This window comes from Prinia subflava, chromosome 3 (assembly GCF_021018805.1).
Source record: "Prinia subflava isolate CZ2003 ecotype Zambia chromosome 3, Cam_Psub_1.2, whole genome shotgun sequence".
NCBI lineage: Eukaryota > Metazoa > Chordata > Aves > Passeriformes > Cisticolidae > Prinia > Prinia subflava.
The window spans coordinates 92383843-92404113 of NC_086249.1; the positions used below are offsets into that span (position 1 = coordinate 92383843).

The 20271-nt window shown below is 38.7% G+C and overlaps 1 protein-coding gene across 2 annotated transcripts in view; it reads right to left on the reverse strand.

Moving 5' to 3' along the window:
* The window catches only part of SH3KBP1 (SH3 domain containing kinase binding protein 1), a 209947-nt gene that overhangs the window by 16466 nt on the left and 173210 nt on the right, over positions 1-20271 (reverse strand). For both annotated transcript variants that reach the window (XM_063392917.1, XM_063392916.1), the window contains exons 9-13: positions 19040-19141; positions 15100-15151; positions 11271-11351; positions 8727-8889; positions 3904-3989 (exon numbers count right to left, since the gene is read on the reverse strand). In XM_063392917.1, the coding sequence (XP_063248987.1) occupies positions 3904-3989; positions 8727-8889; positions 11271-11351; positions 15100-15151; positions 19040-19141 (484 nt within the window). The remainder of the gene's footprint in view (positions 1-3903; positions 3990-8726; positions 8890-11270; positions 11352-15099; positions 15152-19039; positions 19142-20271) is intronic.

The following is a 20271-nucleotide window of genomic DNA, read 5'->3' on the forward strand; positions in this document are numbered from 1 at the left end:
AATGAAATATATGCATTACACTTTGTAATGACAAAATCTGTCTGCAAGAACAGGTTAATGAATCCAGAGCATTGACAAACACCACATGTAAACTGCACATGTCACTTTTGTGACTAAAATTTCTTATGATGCATTAAATGATAATGATTTCTCATTTCAGTACTATGATGCAAGATTTTCTGTTGCAGTATGCTCACTTTCAACTTTTAATTAAAAAACTTTGGCATTCTACGAAATGCTTCTTTTTGTACTTGCTTCTTATGCATTGTGAACTAAACCAAAGACAGAATAGAAAAGAAATGGAAAAAACCAAAAAAGCCTTACCCTCATGAAATGAAGAATAGTTAGCCATGGCAAAGAGATGTAAATAGGAAAAGTTGAATGCAAGATGTGTGGAAAGGAAAGTAAAGGCATCACTGAAAACAGGGAAAAAGAAAACAAAACAAAAAGTGAGGAGGAATGGGGAATGGTTCCCCTTAAATAATATATTCTGAAGGCTAGTTTTCCAATGGCTTTTGTAAAGATTGTGAAAAGAAGCAAATGCATGGACAACAGAAATAAGAGCTGCCATTACATCTACAATCAGCAGTGATGCTGCTAGGCAGAATTTTCTCTTGTCAGTGCAGTTTGGAAAATTGTAATCAGTACTGAATTTTCATCAACAAATTTACACAGGAAGTTACAGCTCTGCTGAACATGTTAAGGAAACCAAGTCATGAGCTAATATCTACATAAAATAATTTTTAATATATGCAACTCACAGAACATTATTATCAGTATTACACATCACCTCAATCTTGCTCAAGCATTTGTGATTTTCCCAATTGGTAAAGTGGAGGGAAAAAGTTTTTAACTATGTGGGGTTTTCTGGTTAGAGAACACTGATCCACTGGTAGAATATTACTCAGAAAATAAACAGGAAAAAGCCATTTCCAAGGGACCTAGACAAAATGCAGCTTTTGAATCTGGATTCCCAATTCAACTCAGCATATTGCTGCTTAGTTTTTGATGGCATTACTGATTTTGTTGTTGCTGATCACCAGTTTGCTTTTTGAGAGATGGCATAGGGAAGAACCCTGTATCTTCTCCTCCTCCATCAAAGAGGTTTTGATTTCACCATTGTAAAGAAAAGAAATCAGCTTAGAAATCCTTAAAAAGGCTTCACAGAATAAAGATCTGTTCTCCATCCAGCATTAGTTTGGTTTGCTTTAATAATCAAAACTGTCTCTCCACTGTTTTTTGTCCATTTCTCTGCTCTGTAAGAAAGGAACAAGAGCTTTAGACTGGCTAGAGGACTAATAAAGTGATAGCCATCACCCAGCTAAACATCTCTAGTGGGAAGTAGCCAGGAGGTGCTGTGCTGTTCATTTTCAGTGCACAATTCACCATCAGTACTTAGCATAAGCATGGAAGAGGGTGTGGTGACTTACAAGTGACTGTTGCTTTCCCTACCTGTTCTCCCTGAGGGAATGGCACTGGACTAATGGAACAATCTAGAGGAGCCCAGTAACCAGCATGGTCATGCATCCAAGCTGCCCCAAAGGCCATTTAACTTCAATTTTTTTCAAAGGCTACTGCTAAGTCACACCTTGTCTGTCACACAGGTCTACTCCAACTTGTATAAATCTGGATTTATGAAAAGACACCAAATGGTAGATTTAATCAAATCCACTCTGACAGGATGGATGAGCCTCAGAGAAGCTGAGGTTGTCCTTCCTACAGAGCACATGACATAGGGGCACAACCAGAAAGACATATCACTTAAATATTATCTGGACTCACACAGCCAGGTCCACCATTATTGTGGAGTACACTGTACAACTCCATTCACACATCCATCATCTTTTTTAATAACTTATGTAGCTGCAAGACTTCTCCAACCCATTGTTCTCTTTGTAAATAAATTAAACAAAATCACACACTTACCATAAATCTCTACAATTACATTGCACCATAAACTGCTCTGAACTCCAAACCTCTCCTCATAGGAAAAGACATTAATCTATTCTGAATTGGTTTTCCTTATTAAGTCTTGATTTATTGCTCTGCCCTCTCTTAAAATGCCTTTTATTTATTTGACAATATTTTACACAAGCTGTCAAAAGCCGCCTGAAAATTTATAACAGTTCAGATCTCTGGATCCCCTTTCAATTCAAAACCATAATTTATTTATTATTTTCTTTTAACAAGTTGTCTAACAGGCTAGAACGACATGATTTGCCCTTGTAAATGCCATTCTGGTTTGACCCTATCAAGTTATACTTATTTAAGTATTCACACTATTTTATCCTTGAGCTCAATAGGTTCTCTGTGTAAGTGGTAACAGGAGGACATCAGCTAAACCCTTTGCAACATGTTGTGGTTTGGTTTATGGATTCTTGTTGGCTCCTATTCTGCACCTTAAAAAACCCCAAAACAACCCAAATTCCTCCCTACACTACCCTCATCTCCCTTTCCATGATCTGGAGATGAACAAGAATTCCTATAAATAAGATTTCCTGCCTAGCATGTTAAGAACAAAACAAAATAAAACCATAACCAACAAAACTAAGTAATGCAAAACACTCTAAACTTTTTTCCTGATAGTGATTCCAAGGAAACTAGAAGAAGGAATAAAAAAGTTTACCTCCGTCACACACAGGTGCTACCTGCACTCATAACTTTCAAGTAAACAGAGGCTTATGTGCACTGAAGCAGATTTGTAAACCTAGTTAAGAAGCGCCAAATAGTAAAATTTGTCTGCATTTCCATATCATTCCTTTCTAATAATCTCTGCAATAAAGATGTTCGTGCAACTTATCACGAGCTTCTGGCTTTCCATGTTTAAGCTGAATGAACACCTGGGAAAAACATACTACCTGCTACTCCAGAAGAACCACAGCAACAGCAGGAGCTTTACAAAAAGCAGATATATGCATGCTGGAAAGCCCAGAGACCTATGTGAAATGCATTTAGCGTTTTGCTGTTACGTTGCAATTAAAATTCCTTTATAACCTAAAGTTCTGCTCCCAAACGTGAACAGACGCGTTTGGCTGTCGCAAGGATGATATTGTACAGAACTGCTTTACTAATAAAGCAGTCTGGGCAGACGGCACCACACCGAAATGACATTTCCTGCCCTGCTGGAAGGCAGCAGTGCTTACAGAGGAGGACCGGGCTCAGCCTGTGCAGGCAGGGCTGTGTGGGCACAGCTGCGGGCGCCGAGCGACGGCAGCAGCTGCGGGGCTGTGAGCGGGCACAGCGCGCTCGGGGGCTCAGCACCCCGCACTGAGCACCCCCAGCACACAGCAGAGCTCCTGCTTGGCCAGCTGAGGAGGAGGAGGAGGCTGGGAGAAGACAGAAAAATAACCTCTTGTTGCTCCTTGCAGGTGACTTCCTGATTGAACGCTTCATGGGCCACGGACACAAGTTGTTTACAGCAGAAATTCAGACTGCTTTTAATTGGTGTGTGCAGTAAAATTTAGTCAAATTGACCCCAACTGGGTTTCTGTTCCTTTGTATTGGAAAGTGTAAAGATTACTAACAGCACCAAACCCACAATCTTTTGCAGTATTAAAACCATGGCAGCACTATTATATCAGTTAAACAAGTATGCCTCATTATTGTTGGCCTTCTTATTTGTTTCAGACTTTTAAACAAAAATAACAAGAGCCTTCCTATTCAAAATAGCTCACTATTCCATATTTGCTTTTAAATTTTTTTTTAAACAGAAAACCCCAACAAAACTATTTTAAGTAAAGTAGAAATGATCCTTCAATCCTGCAGTTAAAATTTGATATAAAAGCACTCACATTTTCATTGCCAAATCCTCAATCTGCCTCTTGAATCATACAAAAGTCACTATAAAGCAGAAACTTGCACCATAAATTTCTTAGGCAAGCTGTAGAAAGCACTATAACTTACCGATGTCATTGCTTCTTTCAGAGGAGTCTTTCTCTAGAGTGCCGGGTACTGTACTGCCCACTAATTCCACTTTTGGACTATCACTCCTGCATTTGGATCAAGAAGAGGAGATGTTTTATTGGGAGTTTTTGTGTGGATTACAGTAAATTGATAGCTAGCTTGCAATTAATAATGAGAGGGCAAAGTATTCTTCCTTTGCAGCACCAGAGTAATAGCAATGTCAGCGAGAGCAATCCCTAGCAAGTCGACATGCTCATGGATTAACCTTATCCCATTTCTCCTTAGCACCTGTCAAAAAAGCCTATTTTAGACACCGTAGAGTCCGGAATAATTCTTCAGACGGCCACAGCATCTCAACACGAAGGAAACCTAAGGGCAAGGGGACATTATTCAACATCTTCTTTGTAGGTTTTTCTAATTAATGGGCTTGCACAAACTACAGCAGTGGACTGCCTGGAACGCTGCAGAAAAGTGAGAGAACCTCAAGCTGGCATAGTGCATTTCAGCAGTTCCCAGTATTTACTCATAAATCAACTCCTCTACCATGTTTTTGCACTTTTCTTATGAGAATAGACTATGAATAGTCTTTCCACAGTCCAAAGAAACAAGATCACCTAATCTGTCAGAAATGTCTTTTGAATAGTAAAGTGTCAGGAGCTATGATACTTTACACAGATGAGATACTTTAAAATCAAACTGGAGGTCAAAAAAAAGCAACAAAATTATTCCTCCTATTCCTGGGAGAACATTCTATCCCACAAGTACTTGAGTTTACTAAAATAATCTACCTATTGAAACAATATAAAAAATAAACAGTGGTAGGCAAGTAACACAGCATTGCACAGATCACTCAGATCTCTGATATTTACTGTGATAACAACTGCTCAGTTAATGCAATACATTGTATTGCCATCATTATCAGGTCACCTGACAAATACAGTAGTTTTTCCAGAATGACTATTCCCAGCGTAACACTATAAAAATTATTATGTATGTAAGGTACCCAATTAAGGGATAAAAATATAGATCTGCCCTGAAACAACCCAGGCAGATATGTACTATAGAGTGCAATAATTAGCAATAATTAGCTGTTGACAGTAAAATATGTAGTGAGCTCACAAATCTTGATGATTTTTTGTTGGTCTCTGCTTTTGATACCATAAGCTGATGACAGATGGCCTGAACCTCAACTCATGGCAGCAGCTTATGAGCAAAATTGAAAGTGGCTGGAAACCCTATTTCAGACTTCAGGAAGGCTGTGATAAAGAGCTGAAAATTTTTATTAAAACCCAGAGGAAGTCATATATTAGATGAATATATATGCCATTAAACACTGTAATAGGGTGACAAGTGAATAAAAAAATAGACAATCAGATTAAAATCAAACTAGTCCTCCACAGCTCTCAATATGGCAGGCAGTCTGCACCAGGAAGGACACAGAAGAAATTTAACACATGCATAGAAAAATGTATTCATTGGCAAGATGATAAATAAGGGTATTTCCAATAATTCTACCTGAACAATTAGTTTTCCTATTTTTTAGTCTTTAACTTTTTCTTATATTGCTTATATATTTGTAAACCTATAAGAAGCAACATCGTTTCTTGGCTGACAGAGCAATGAGCATCTGACTGCATGCTCTGTTTTGCACACATACATTTCCCAGCAACCTGAGAGCACAATGTGAGTTGGAAGCACTCTAGGAAATGTGTGAGTATGGCTTTGGAGAGATTCTTAAAACGGCACAATTTAGGGCTGAAAGTCACAACATTTACCATTTGACTACAAAAGATACCAAGATATATGGCAACAGCTCCACAAAAAAAACCCCAACCCTGTTGTGAGAAGAATCAACAGGCTTATTATACCCCTCTGCATTCATTGTGTTGAGAAAGGCCTCCCTTCTCATTTGCAGGGTGTCCCTCTCTGCTCGTGCCCATACAGACAGGCTGTCAGCTCGACCAGACAGATGATCAGCCTGAGAGAAACCCCACACTAAAACAAGTCCCACTGCAAACTGATGAATTGCCATCTGGAGAACTCCCTGACCCATATGGCTGCACAGCTGCACAAATGCTAGTGCTGAACATAAGGGAGGCTGTGGGAACGGGGGGCCAGGACAAGGAACCCTCTTAGCAGTGGCATGGACATGGATTGGTTTAAACTGATTGTAAACATGCACCTTCTATGAGTGTTTATGGCTTGCCTACTCCAGAGAATCGACTTATCTGACTTATCTGTAAATTGTATAATCATGGTATGTCTAAGTAAGGTGTGAAGCCTTTGGAACAAACTGACAGCGAGTCACTGTCCCACACAGTTTTTATCTGTCCTATGGCCCTTGAAGCCCTACTCTGCCTCCAGTGAAGGAGGATTATGTTTAAATGGAAAAACAATCTTCACTACAAAAAAGTCAGTGAGATGAATAAGATGCAAGTCACTTACTCAGGACAGAAGAAAAGCCTCTTTGGCTAGGAGCTGCCATGGAAATCTCATGGGACTCACTTTGGAACTACAGCAATCTTCCCCTAAGGATCATGTACAGGTTTTGGCTGGGATAGAATTAATTTTCTTTACAGCAGCTTGCATGGTGCTGTTTTGGCTTTGTGCTGCAAACAGTGTAGATAGCAGAGGGGTGTTTTCATTATTACTGAGCTGTGCTTGCACAGAGTCAAGGCCTTTTCTGCTTCTCCTGCCATGCCAGCAGTGAGCAGGATGGGGGTGGACAAGGAGCTGGGTGGGGACACAGCTGACCCCAGCTGACCGAGGGATGGCCCACACCACATCATGCTCAGCATTAAGAGGGGAGGGAAGAAGGAGGTGGGGGATGTTTGGAGTTATGGCTTTTGTCTTCCCAAGTCACCACTGCAGGTGATGAAACCCAGCTTTCTAGGGGATAGCAGAACGCCTGCCTGCCCATGGGAAGTAGCAACGTTCTTTGCTTTGCTTGCACATGCATCTTTTGCTTTTCCTGTTTAACTGTTTTTGTCTCTACCCACAATTTTTTTTACTTTTACCCTTCTGATTCTCGCCCCCATCCCACTGTGGGGGAGTGAACGAGTGTCTGCATGGGGCTCAGCTGCCCACCAGGGTTAAAGCCCAACATGTCAGCAAAAGTTGTGCTGATTCAGTTTTTATTCTAATTGCTTTAGTTTTTTCAGATTTTGGAAATGGATACCAGTAGGTCTTAAAATAATTACTATCTTATTAAACTGAATGGATTTTAAAACAGAACACCTTTATCAAAGTGACTGCTTCCACTTGAAGTTTCATATTTCTTATTTATCCAAGCAATTAGAAGTATTTTCCATTTTTTCTGTGCTAGACATTGTCCAAAGTTTGGACAATTGAGAAGGTTACTGTTTAGGTGCACCTTTTTGCCTATGGTAACATGAAAACTGAAATATCTTTAAAAAATACATGGTTACTTCATATAATTTTGTACTTAGAAAAAAAGAGGAAAACACAAGTGCAGCAAAATACCCTTCCAAAATACTAAATGCTAAAGATTTATAGTATGTTTAAAATATTTCAGGCAAAGGATAGAACAAAAGAGTAGCTACTCCATTGCTTGCCTGAACAGTGGACTGAACACTAGGGTATGTATTGGTCTTTTCAAGACATCATATCCCTAAATCTGAAGATTGTAGCAAATACTTGTATTTCCAAGTATGCCCAGGTGATCAGCAGGTACAGACTGTATTTTGGAGCAACTGGGCAAGCATGTTCAAAGCCAAGCCCAAAAGAAGCTGTGGCAGTGGGATGTGAATTGAAGGGTAAGTGCTCAAGAGATGCACAACCAAAGCATTCCAGTAAGATGAAACTGGGAGCACAAGCCAGGTGCCTTTTTTTCTTTACACTTACCCCAGATTTCTCACTAAGAGCATTTTTTAATTTAACCATACGTGGAGGAATGAAGGGAATCATTTCACTCTACTCTAACCTATTCTGGTGTTTAATTCACCATTATTATACTTGAACTCCAGTAGATCAATGGCAGCTAATTTTCCTAACAGTACAATAGTAAAAATATTTCCATGTCTATATTCTAGTTTTTCTGCAAGATGCACAGCTTGCCCATTTTAGGCATAAATGAAATTTACAGTGCACAACTCAGATGCTGATGACCAAAATGTAGCCACCTAGACTTGAGTAGGACTACAGTGAGGCCTTTAATTTCTGCAACCTTTGCTCTAGCACAGAATAAAAGGACTTGTGTTGGCAAGTGCAATTTCTCAGTGCTCCTCAAAGGCTGTAACCACCTCTGACAAAAAACATCATGCAACTGCAGAGTAACAACCAACATTAGAGCATAAATACTTGACAGCACTATTCTGCAGTGGCAGCACTGAAGATGTGTATTTTGCTAAAGTTTGATCCAAAATGATCAAAAGAAAGCAGACTGAAACCAGGCTGACAGTATTTGAAATGTGCATTGCCTAATGCTATTCCTAAGCACAATTGGAGCTTTTGCAGTGACATAGTGCCCAAGCTAAGCTGCAATAAATAACTTGAGGTAAACTAAGGAAGTCAAGATCAGAGTGACACTCTGATGCAGGTTTTTCCCACACATTCTACACCATTGCAGCAACAGTAGAATTTCATTGGCAGAAATGAACTTGTTATGAACAGTCTAAGACTGCTGTTGTTGAGAAGATAGTTATCATCCAGCCAGATGACTGTAGGGATTTTGTTCTTTCTTGCTGTTCTTTAAATACAGCTTACTGTGAAATAAATTGGGACACAAACTGTAAAACCTAAATTCTTTAAATGCGTGTTTTTTCCACCAATCCCAGAATGACTGGAGGGAAGAAAAGCAATACCTTGCATGAGTCACAGGCACAACTGGTCTTTCTGGTCGTCTCGGGGGCAAGGTACCAGGTCTGCTCACAGCGTTGGCTTTGGGCGGCCGAGGTTTCTTCGGAGGTATAGCAGGAACTGAAGGCTTCTGCAAGTCTAACTGTTTTTGCTCTCTCTCTGATCTTTCTTTAAATCAATCATTTCCAGAGAAAAGGACAGGGATATTATTAAGTGGAATTCGTTTGCACTCACAAGTCTACATTCAAAGAAGAAATCTCCAGCTGTAGATAGATTTTGTAGCTATATAAAGAAAAACCTTTCCATTTCTGTTCTAAATCACTCATTTGAAAAACAAATCAGTTGTTCAACCTGACTGGCTGTTCTGCCTGCAACTCCTCAGCCAAAATATGTGTGCAGCGTCTTAATGGGAATACTATCTCTTATTTTAGTAACTTACTGGTTTCTGACTGTAAAGTACAAGAATGGCAAGAAATTATATATCATATGGTACAACTTCCCATGAGCATAACTTATATCAAATTTTAATATGAAACAATATTAATTTAGAAGGTCACAAAAATAATTATGCTGGATATTCTTAACATCTCTTGGACAAACAGAAATACCATTTTGTGGGGAGGGGGAAAGCATGTTTCAAGGGAACTACAGTTAAGTGAAAAGAAAATACAAGCACAAAAATTTAACAATGTCTAGCAGGATGCAAACCCCTCAGAAAAATCAGACCTATTATTTAGGTTTTAAGCACAGACTTAAATGCTGAATTTTTCAGCTTGCCACTGAAAAGCTAGATCATTTGCAGAACTGATTCTGCATAGTTAGGGAGTGCCATCATGCTGATCTCCAATGCCATGCAACGCCTGTGCATGTGTAAAGTACAATACATTAATTACTATTCTAAATAATATGCTCTAAATTCCCAATACAAAACAAACTTGTAAGCATGTTTGCCACACCAGAGTAGGCCTGATTTTTCTTAAAGAAATGACAAAACTCTCCAAGGAACTGAAGTTCTGCTCTCTATATCCCACTTCCCTTGACAATGCTGCCTATGATATGCCATGAATGTTACACCTCTGTATACCTATAAGAGGTATTGGAAAGGTTACAGAGTATTGCTTAATGGGTTCTTAATGAGAAGATCATGAAATAAAACCCCAGAAACACAGTGTACATTAGGTTTGGAATAGTCCAGTTAGTGACTATTGTTCACAGGCAGTATGCTCTGAGCAGATGCAGTCTTTGGGTCCTCAGGAACAGTGAAGCTTTTCCAGCATACTGTGCAATTTTTACACACTTAATCCTATGACAATTTATACTGCATCAGTGTCCAAGAATCTAAATTGCATGAGGGACAGGCTGGGCAGTGTGCCAACACACAGCTCAAAGGATGTTCCTGTGCCACCCCTGCTGCCACACCACATGAGCAATTCCTGCTACTCCCTGGTACTCCTGAAATGTAGGCACAACTCCTACAGCCTCTTTTCAATGTTTAGAAAAGTTACAGATATTTATAGCCCAGAAGAGTAACATTTTAAAATTTCCTCTGCTGTTTTAGCAGTCGGCTTTGTAAGTCCAAAAACAGAAAGCAAAGGATTTTATTGCTAAGATAACAGCAAGAAGCAGCACTCATAACCAAAAGTAAACCTATGTAGAGGAAACAGCTAAAACACCTGTCAGATTGCTAAGATGTATATCTAGAAACAGATCTTGGTGCAAAGTCTGAGGGTTCTGTCACTAAACTGTAACTGCATATTATGCATTTAGTCATGTGCATACACGTGCCTTTTAAAAGGCTGAAAGTTCAAACTTAGACATTAAGAAATCCCATAAACAAACTTGTTCATACAATCTAACAGTCCACTTAACATATGAAACTTGACACCGTCTTCAATTAGAGAATAGATGTAGCTATTTTCCTAAGACTATTCACCATTCACAATGAATACAATGAAACCATTAAAGGTTTAATTTCCTTGTCCCTGCTCTGTATGGTACTGTGTCCCATTTCTTGCAATGTTTAAACATAGCTTTGAAGAATTTTTTTCATTTCTTCGCTGCCTTGCCTGCGACTTTTGTGGTTCTGATAATGGTGCGATTCATAAGCACTAATGACTATATCTGCACAAAATCGCTTTGTGATGCAGGAAAACCACCAACCCAGCTTTCAACTAGAGAACCAAAGCAGACAGGTGTTAAGAAAAAAGTACACACTGATCTGGAGTATTTTACTCGATTGAGCACCTGGGTTTTACAGAGCACTGGGCTTCATACAGCATTTCATGTATTGAGAGCAAATCTCCCCTTGACTTCATCTGTGGCTGCCTGCACTCAACAGCTCTGGATGGGTACAATTGAACACCCAGAATTTAATCCATAAGCAACAATGAGAGCCTTTCCAAAATGCCTATCATCACAGTCTATCAGAGTGGAAAACAAACATCTAAACAATACACTTAATGGAAACAGAGAGTGGGAAATGAGGATGTGCATTAGCTCTATTTCCCTCGTCTCTCTGCAGAGAACAGGCAGGAAAGCACATTTCATACCTTTTTCTTCTGTTCTATTAGGAAGACATTCTGGCCTTTCAGGTGGAATCTTCTTGATTTCATGCTTTCGATCTGTGGTCCCTGTCAAAGCCAGAAAAATTTGGAATTCTGACCAAGCCAACAAAACAGTGACATAAAATTTAATTCTGCAATTTCTTAGGTTTTTTGTATTCCCCAATTTGAAAATGTATTGCTAAAACTGACCATAAATTTATTTCAAATATTCGCCTGTACCATAATGACAAAAAAGCAATTGGATATTTATGTCTTCATAATCAAGTTCACAGTTTCCAAAGTGTGCACTCCCAAAGAATAGACACTCTCAGACTGTTCTATGGGGAAAATATTGATAACTGCAGATTTTATCATTACAGACATAAATGAAGAAGAACTCAACAGTATGCAGAAACGTTAGGAATAAATCAATTAATTGAGCAATGTCAAGAGAATAGGTGATAGAACTGAATATACAGAGGTTATTTTACATTAAATTAACACATGCCTCCCCTTTTTCTCCACTACTAGTAGCTGTTCAATTCCATGTATTAGAAGGAGGAGAAGAGCAGTGCTGGCAGCATCCTGCATGACTATTTGCATTACTAGTTTAATTGACAGCTTTTGCCCTGGAGGTGTAAGGCCCTGGCTCCTTCTGCCTCTGTGCTAGAGGCCCTGACATGCAGACTCCTGTTGCTCCAAGAAATATGGGAACTTGTGGCACCAACAACGGGAAGATTTTGCAAAAATTTCCTGGCACATGCAAGATAAAATCTTCTAATCCCCATGTTATAAGAAACACTTTATTGAATATTGGCTTTGCTGCATTGGCTAACCACTAGGTGCTAATGCCATTTCAGCTTAGTAGTGTTGAAAACTGCTTTAGGTAACACTATTAGCATTTCAATAAAAATTACAGTAGATGAAATCCAAGAAAAGCACAGGAGGCAGGGCAAGGAGCACAAGGCATTTTTTTGTTTCAATCTATTCTATTATATGCAGTTCTCAAGTGCATTTACATTTTCTGAATGTGCTGTTGCAGCTCCCTTCCGCAGCTGGTTCCTAGAAATCAGTACTCATCCATGGTGATCACCAGCCATTGTTCCTTTACTCAAGTGTGGTGTTGGACAGGCAACAGTACCACATATCATGTCAATAAATAATAAAAAATCCTCATTTATGGTTGGATTTGATGATCTTAAAGGTTTTTTCCAATGTAAATGGTTCTGTGAAAAAGATTTCACTCCTGAGAGGTGAAGCTGTTGCTCCAAAGCAATTAAAGACTTTCAAAACACAAGTCATGCAAAGTCAATATATTGATAATCTTGCACACACTAGTGTATTCAGAAAAAAAGACACATAAGTCTATATCCCTAATTACAGTATGATTAACAGTCATCATTAACACACAGAGGGACATTCTCAGGCCAAGTCTAGAACAATGATCCCACAGCCACTGAGGAGCTCCAGACTCAGTTGTTCTTTCTTGGATTGTGACCTCCCAAATTAATCAACATCCAGGCAGGCACCATGATCCTGCCTTAGCTCCCAGGTGAAAGTCACCTTCCAGGGAGCTTTGGGAAGCTCTGTACCAGCTCCCAGAGGAACTCAAGAGTATTCCCATCCTTTCTTTCCCTTTGGTCTGGACACAGCTGTGTTGCTTACCCCATCTACCCAGTGAAATGCCAACTGTTTTTTAAGATTATATATAAGGAATTTGTGCTTCTAAATTCAGCTCTCCAGTTTTCACCTTGCTTTGTAAAGTAGTGCAGCACAGATGGCCCTGGCAGTTTACTGCTGTGGAGATTATAAATATCTATCTCTACTATAATATAGACACCTATTTCCACATATGCCACTTGTACTAGAAAAACAAGCTCTAATTCTCTGCTTTGATTTTATGCTCTGCATCAGAAGATGCTGACATTTAATTATTTAGGCTGCAACTGACAGTTTTAAATTTATTCATCACACTGTGACTGGTCAAATATGCAGAAGCATTATTATAGTTGTTACCTACTATCAACAGTAAGACCTGATGTGGAGATGGCATAAAATACAGTGTAATATCAGTGAAGAAATAATTTGACAAAGTAGAAGATGTCAGGATGGCAATAAACATAGGATGATTTTCAGCTCTAAATACACATCAGAAGAAACTTTTGTGCCTAGTCAGCCAGTATGAAAAGAAAGAACTGCAATAGTCTTGGCTTTGACATAGACTTAGAAGGCCTTAATCAAATTGTCTGCATCCTTTTTGCAACCATTTTTCCTTCTGAAAATGGGCACATTATCCTGCTATGGTGACACAGTTAAAGCATTGCATGCTAGCAGGTACCTATTAAAAGTGTTATTCTCTGATTTTATTGGTATAAATTGAAACAAATATAAAGTTTTACAGAGTTTTTACAAAACATTTCAGGCCTTAACACGACTGGTCACTAAGACATCGTTGTTATACAACCACCACTAGATGGCAAAGTCATACTGCTCTTTCTGGACACTATTACTAATTTAAAATCAAATTTGGGTTTCCTTGAGTCTCAAGACAGAGTGAAGAACAAACCAGGGATGTCAATAAGAAACACAAATATTTATGGTCATGGTTCTGTAGTCAAAGAACTACATGACAAATTCAAACTACTTAAATTATAGCATATTGATTCATAGTAAATTGTATATTGGTGTAAGTTGCATTTCTACTAACAGCTTAAGTCTGTAGGAGAGGAACATTTACTTTTTAAAGCACCAAAAGCCGGAACACATCACAGTAATGAGAAAACGATCTCGAGATGGGACATATTTGTTTTGGTTTTTAATGTGTGCCTGCTGTGGGGTAAGCAGTAGTGCTGCTGCAGTTTTCACAGTCTGACTGACTTAAGGGATTAAAGAATTCCAGCCACAGTTATGTTTCCACCACAACTGCAACACAAATGAAAACTCAGAGAGCACGCCTTGTGATTTGTATTTTTACATGAATGGAACTGGAACTTGGTTTCTGAGTTCAGGACTGTCAAGCGTGTAGATTCTTTAACTGTTTCTAAGTTTCATGATAAAAAAAATCATGCAGGCACTTTTAAACGTTAGTATGGAGAGGTCATTTTAAAATTACAAATGGAAGTATGCTCACTCAGTATCTACACACAATTCAGTATATCATATCACAAAATCAGTTTTGCTAGCACTCAACCGTTTGGAAAACAGAGTCAGCCCCTAATACATTTGCAACACCTTTACCTACATACATTCAGGATAACCCCTTCTAGTTTCATACTTAGGGCTATAAAGGTATTGAAAACCAAGAATCTATTGCCTATAACCTGGAGCAGCCAGCCAGATCCAGCATTCATGCAGATCTGCAAGACTTAGATTCCAGCTCAGAGGAGGCATGACATTATTTTATGGATATTCCAAAAAGCTCTGTTTCTCTAGAATAAATCAGGTCTGTAGTGAATGCAGTTTCCTCCTCCAGGTATTATCAGACTCTACAAACTGTGTCTGTACTGCAAGGATATGCACACAATCAACTTCAGTCAGGGAGAAAAACCCAAAAAAAATCAGAAAAATGAAGTATCACACTTGCTCTGATTTAATATGATTAAGGGGCAAACCAGGTTATTTTGGAATGGTATAGATGGTTGACTGCAATACATTTAAAGCCCACCACAGTCGTTCAGGATTACCAACTATTTGCATTTTGATTGTGATTTATTAGTTGTTGTCCAGACATCTGCTTATCAATTTTGATACAGATAGATTCTATATAAATTTGAATACACTTAATTTAGACTGAGATGTGCTCACTGACAGCTGTAAAAAATCAACTGCACTTTACCTGATCCTTGTTTGATGACAGGAGCTGATGGAGGTGGTGGTTTCTTCGGTCTCTAAAATTTAATAAGAGAAGAAAACAGTTTGCTTCAAAAGGCCTATAAATCTCATTCATACAGAGATTGGAGTTAATCACAAAGTGCTTAACATTAATAATTACAAGTCATGAGACTAGAGATCTGTCACATATTTCTCCTGAAATAACTTCATTAAAATTAATTTGAAGAGAGAAAATAGCATTGACAAATAAAATATCACTTTTATATTTGCAATTGAAATGTCCTGCAGAGGTGTTTAAAAAGTTCATTTTGTCTGCCTTAAGACTGGAGGAATACAGGACCTTTGATCTAATGAAGAAGTCTATTTCTTTAAAATTTAACCTTGTAAATATACCTACCCATTTTGGAAAAAAAACCCCAAACACAAAGAAACTTAGAGACATATGTAGCAAAACCTGAGGTATTTTCAGACCCAAAAATGCAGAACCCAGGAAATACAGCAAAGGCTACTCTTTTCTCACTTACTAAGATATATTTAGAGTTCCAGTTGTGAAAGATCAGAATTTGAGATGTTTGGTGAAATTAAACAAATTATTCTGACTAATCTATCTTTTTTATACTTTTACCTTCTCTGTTATGATGATTTTCCTAACAGATCTGTCATGGTAAGACTGAGAAACACGACCACCAACAGTTTTGGCCGTGCCAGAACAATTTCTCCTGACCTGCAGGCTGGGGGACTGATGGCTTTTGTTCTGTGCTGATGGGTGTGAATGCGTGCACAGCACACTGACAGTCACCACATGTATGCTGGAATGAGAACAAACCCAAAGGGAGCATCATGCTAGATCAAATCACATGCTTTATCTCTCACTTCAAAAAAAACCCTCAACAAATGATCAAGATTATTGTAAAGAAATTGTAAGAAAAAAACCCCAGCTTTTTTCTCAGAAGAACCTTCTTTCTTTTGCTACAGAATGATCACAGTCACTTTCACTACATTGCTGGCAATGTAGCGATGGATATTGTCTTGTGGAACAAATGTGGAATAAAATGATTTTTCCAGATATGCACAGCTTTGCCAAACTTCAATCAGCCGTTTAGGCTAGTATTCTCTCTCAAACTCTTATTGATCCCTGCCCTCACCCCAATTATTTTCTATCTATCTGCCAAAGCCTTTGAGAAAGATCAATTGCTTTGTGCTTTGCTTTTGCAGTAATTAGTTCAGTGTCTGCCCTAGAACTCTCAGATCTTGGTCAGTGTTGAAAGAGAGCAGGTTTGCTGTGAAGGCTGAGTGCCTGCCACATACCCTTCCAAGGGATCTCTCAAATCTAGCAAATGTATTCATCTCTGGAGAAAAAAAAATAAATACCAGTTTTTGCCCAGACAGGGTAAGCCTAACATCCTGAATCTCAAAGTTGTCATCCTTCAGCAACATTCAAGTTTCTCCTACCACCTTACCCTGAGACCAGATCACCTTCCATCATCAACCTGAGAAAGCTGTGCCAAGAACTCAGGAGATCAGAATGATCTTTTACAGCCTGGCTGCCTTGGGCCACTGTCCACAAACACTGAGTCCCTTAAACTCTCAAGAGACACTTCTACAAGAATTTGGGCTACATGGTTTAAGGTTTAAATGCAGAAAAGTGTAGAAAAAATTGGAAAGGAAATGAGACAGAGACAATGAATGTCCTGTGATAGGCTTTAGGAGTTGTTGATAATGGCTGCAGAATGAAATAGTTGGTGCTGAGGATTCTACAGCACAATACAGGCATTTGGGGTTTTATTGTGAAGGGGTGTGAGACTGATCCCATTGACTGACCATACATCAGCTGGAACACAAGAGATGCACTCCCTCAGCACATCTTCTGGCTTAGTTCTCTCCTGTAAGGGGTCTAAGTTGTGTCCCCTGAGACTTTTCCTATGCTCCCTGCACTTTGTCTTTCAAAGCACAACAAGTGCAGATTCACTAAGGTCACTCCTGATTAAAACCAAAGCACCTACGTAGACAGACACAAAGGAGAAAGGGTCCTGTGGTTCATTTGACAAAGTGGCTTTAAGTGAAAGCTGAAGAGGGAAGTAAGGTCAGAAAGGGTGCAGTGTGAAGGAGCCTTGAAAGACTCCTTAGGGAAATGAGAAGGATTTACAAGGGTCTGTGGCTGGATGAGATAAGGAGATGGAGACAGACCAGAAATTAAGCCAACAGAAAGGAACCAGGAGTGGTTGGACAAGAAGAGAACAGAACTACAGAGCAGGGACAAGAGTAAAAGGGGAGAGGAAAAAAAGCTGTGTAAAGATATTTGGTGCAGGGATAGAAAGTAAATCCAGATGGTGATTTGGACTCAGGTAGTGAGCCCTGGGGAAAATCCTGTAATGGAGACCACCTGAGAGGTGGAGATTGGGACTGGGCAGTGAATAGAAAAGGCCTGGAACAAAAAGGCATGCGTGGAAAAGAGTCAGACTTGGAAAACTGGGGACTGAACAAGGAGATGGGAAGAGATCCCAAGCTTTTGTTGAGCAGACAGAAGAATTACTGCAACAAATGCTTTCAGACCATGGGATGGAATCCAAGGTTTCTGGATCACATCAGAAAATCACTGGTAAAGTATTTATCTCCTTCCCTTTTAGCACTGATTCAAGCAAAGAGAGATGGTATATAGTCCTACCAGTTACTTACTCAAGTGGCTAGATCTGTGGCATTTAAAAAATTAATAAAATTCTATTCTCCACAGTTAGAGCAAACCTAGCTGCAATTTCCAAGTGGCTGAATATCTAATTTACTCTACAAGTTATATTCAATTGTACTCTAAAACTCACTTAAAAGATACATAATTTTTAAATTCAAAAAGACTGAATAATTACACCACAAAATATGGATACCAATAAGGATTTTTTTTCTTCTATAATAGGCTTACTATGTCTTCAGGTGTTTGATTTCTGCCTCTTCTGGAAATCACCTTCTTTTATTTTTAGGCCTAAAGCCAGGATATGCACTCTGCTGTGGAATTGCCTTCTCATTTCCCACAGTTTTTGCTGCTCTTCCCCTTTCCTTTTCAATAATTATCATGTTAGCCTCTGTGAGTTAATAGTTGCTTTATTAAGCTTTCCAAGTTATTTAATTTTTGCCTTTGGCATCCAATTTTATTGCCAAGGAGTGAAGCTGAGTGTCAGTAAGTTTTGGTTTCATCACAGAAGGCTTACACTGTCACAGTGAAATACTCATCAAAAGCCTGATTGCAAGCTTGTAACATCCCACTGATGACTCAAAAGGTTCCTAAAAATGGAATGGACTTTTGGGGGAAGTAATCCATTACTTTATTCCAGGAAACCACAAGATTTCTAAATATTGTCAGGCAAATAACAATGCCATTTTTTTCAAATAAATAGGAGCTGAAAAAACTTCTGCATAGGTTTTATACCTTCTTTTTTAGTAATTCTGTGAGATAAAGAAACATGCCTGTGAGATACCAAAAGCTTATTATTTTTCAAATTTCACAGCTAAAAACCTCACCCTTTTTGTTCTGGAACAGTGTTTGACTGCTGTCCATCAGCATGCAGGTGATACTCTTACTCCACCACAAAAACAATGAAGAAGATTAAAGAATTCTGGATATCATTGGATCACATGACAGTCCTGGGACTCCAGTTCTTCTCTCTCTTTTAAACTCTTAGGACACAGGTTGGAGGGCTTTCAGAGCAGCATAGTGGAGGTGGGGTGACTGGATGGAAAAATCAAACCCTTCAAGGAAACTCCATAAAATGACTTTGAGTGCTACGCATTCTTTTCATGGATGCTTTCTAACCCAGAATTTTTTTTCCTTTATGTTTTTATGTTATTAGATGAGAAGTAAAACTTTGTCAAAATCACATATTTGAAAGACGATTTCTTTCCGCTCTACTTTCATTCTGAATTTTCAAGTGAAAATTAAAGAATATATTGCTTACCTCTTTTTCAAAATCTGAGGGAAGTAGCTTGACAAAGTTATCTGGAAAGACACCTCGTCTGCCATTGAGTTCTCCTTCCCACCAACCCACATCAATGCAATCCTACAAAACAGTAAAATAAAATAAAAAACACAGTGTGTTTGTGCACTGAACAGATTTTTGAGCTGAAGTACTCTCTTGCATAATGTCCTGCCTATTGGCTAGAATATGACAATTTGCTGGATTACCAGGTTAACAGGGTAATCTATCAGACAAAAAACTTCATTCCATTATCACACAGAAAGAACAATGAACATGCTGTAAGAGCTCAAGACCTTGTCTGTGTCTAAAACAAAATGCTAGTTCACCATTTTATCTATTGAACAAGTCAGCATTTTGAGCACGCATGACCCTATGTCTCTCTGACTTCATTCTGCAGAAAGACAATAACTTAATTAAACATCACACATCAAGGGGGAAAAATGCTCCCTTATTTCCCTTTCAAAAAAAGCTTGACACATTGGAATTATTAAATTCCAATTAATAAGGCATCATGCACTTCATTAATATTAGGCATCACCTTCTTTTTCTGCAACATTTCTGTCCAGTACAATTCAGTGTATAGCAAAACAATGTACAGATAAATAAGTGAAGAAGTAACATCAGTAAGTCTAAATGCTAAGAAAAAGCATAATTATTTTTGTTATGAATAATGATAGAACAGAAGCCACAACATTGTAGAGAAGGTTGAAATTGTTCCATAAGTCCTCAGTGCTCCATATTCACTTTTGTGTGTGTGTGTTTGCTACAAGAACACTTCCTGTTGAGATTTTCCACATTCTTTTTTCCTGAAAGCTCAAGCTGAAACAGCTCAGCTCTTTTCCAAAACACAATTACAGGAAAGTCACCCATTGTCTGCTCAGTCTTAAAACCACTTCAGCCAATTTTTGCAGTTGGCTCAACATCAGGCTGGCCAACCTTTCCTGATTTCCATAAAATCTTTTATTTCAGCTGCTGAATGGATGACAGAACAATGCAGGTTAACTTGGTGAGGTGTACTTAATACCAGCTCTTTAAAATATTGTTCACAATGACCGTGCTTGTTGGTATTTGTCTGTAAGTTACAACAGACAAACACTGGATGATATTTGAGAGAAAACAGACTGGCATTAGAGATGATTGCTTTTATGCTTTGGGGGTGTTTTTTTTGTTACTTTTCTGTTCTAGACTCTTTATTCAGCTTATTTAGTCGT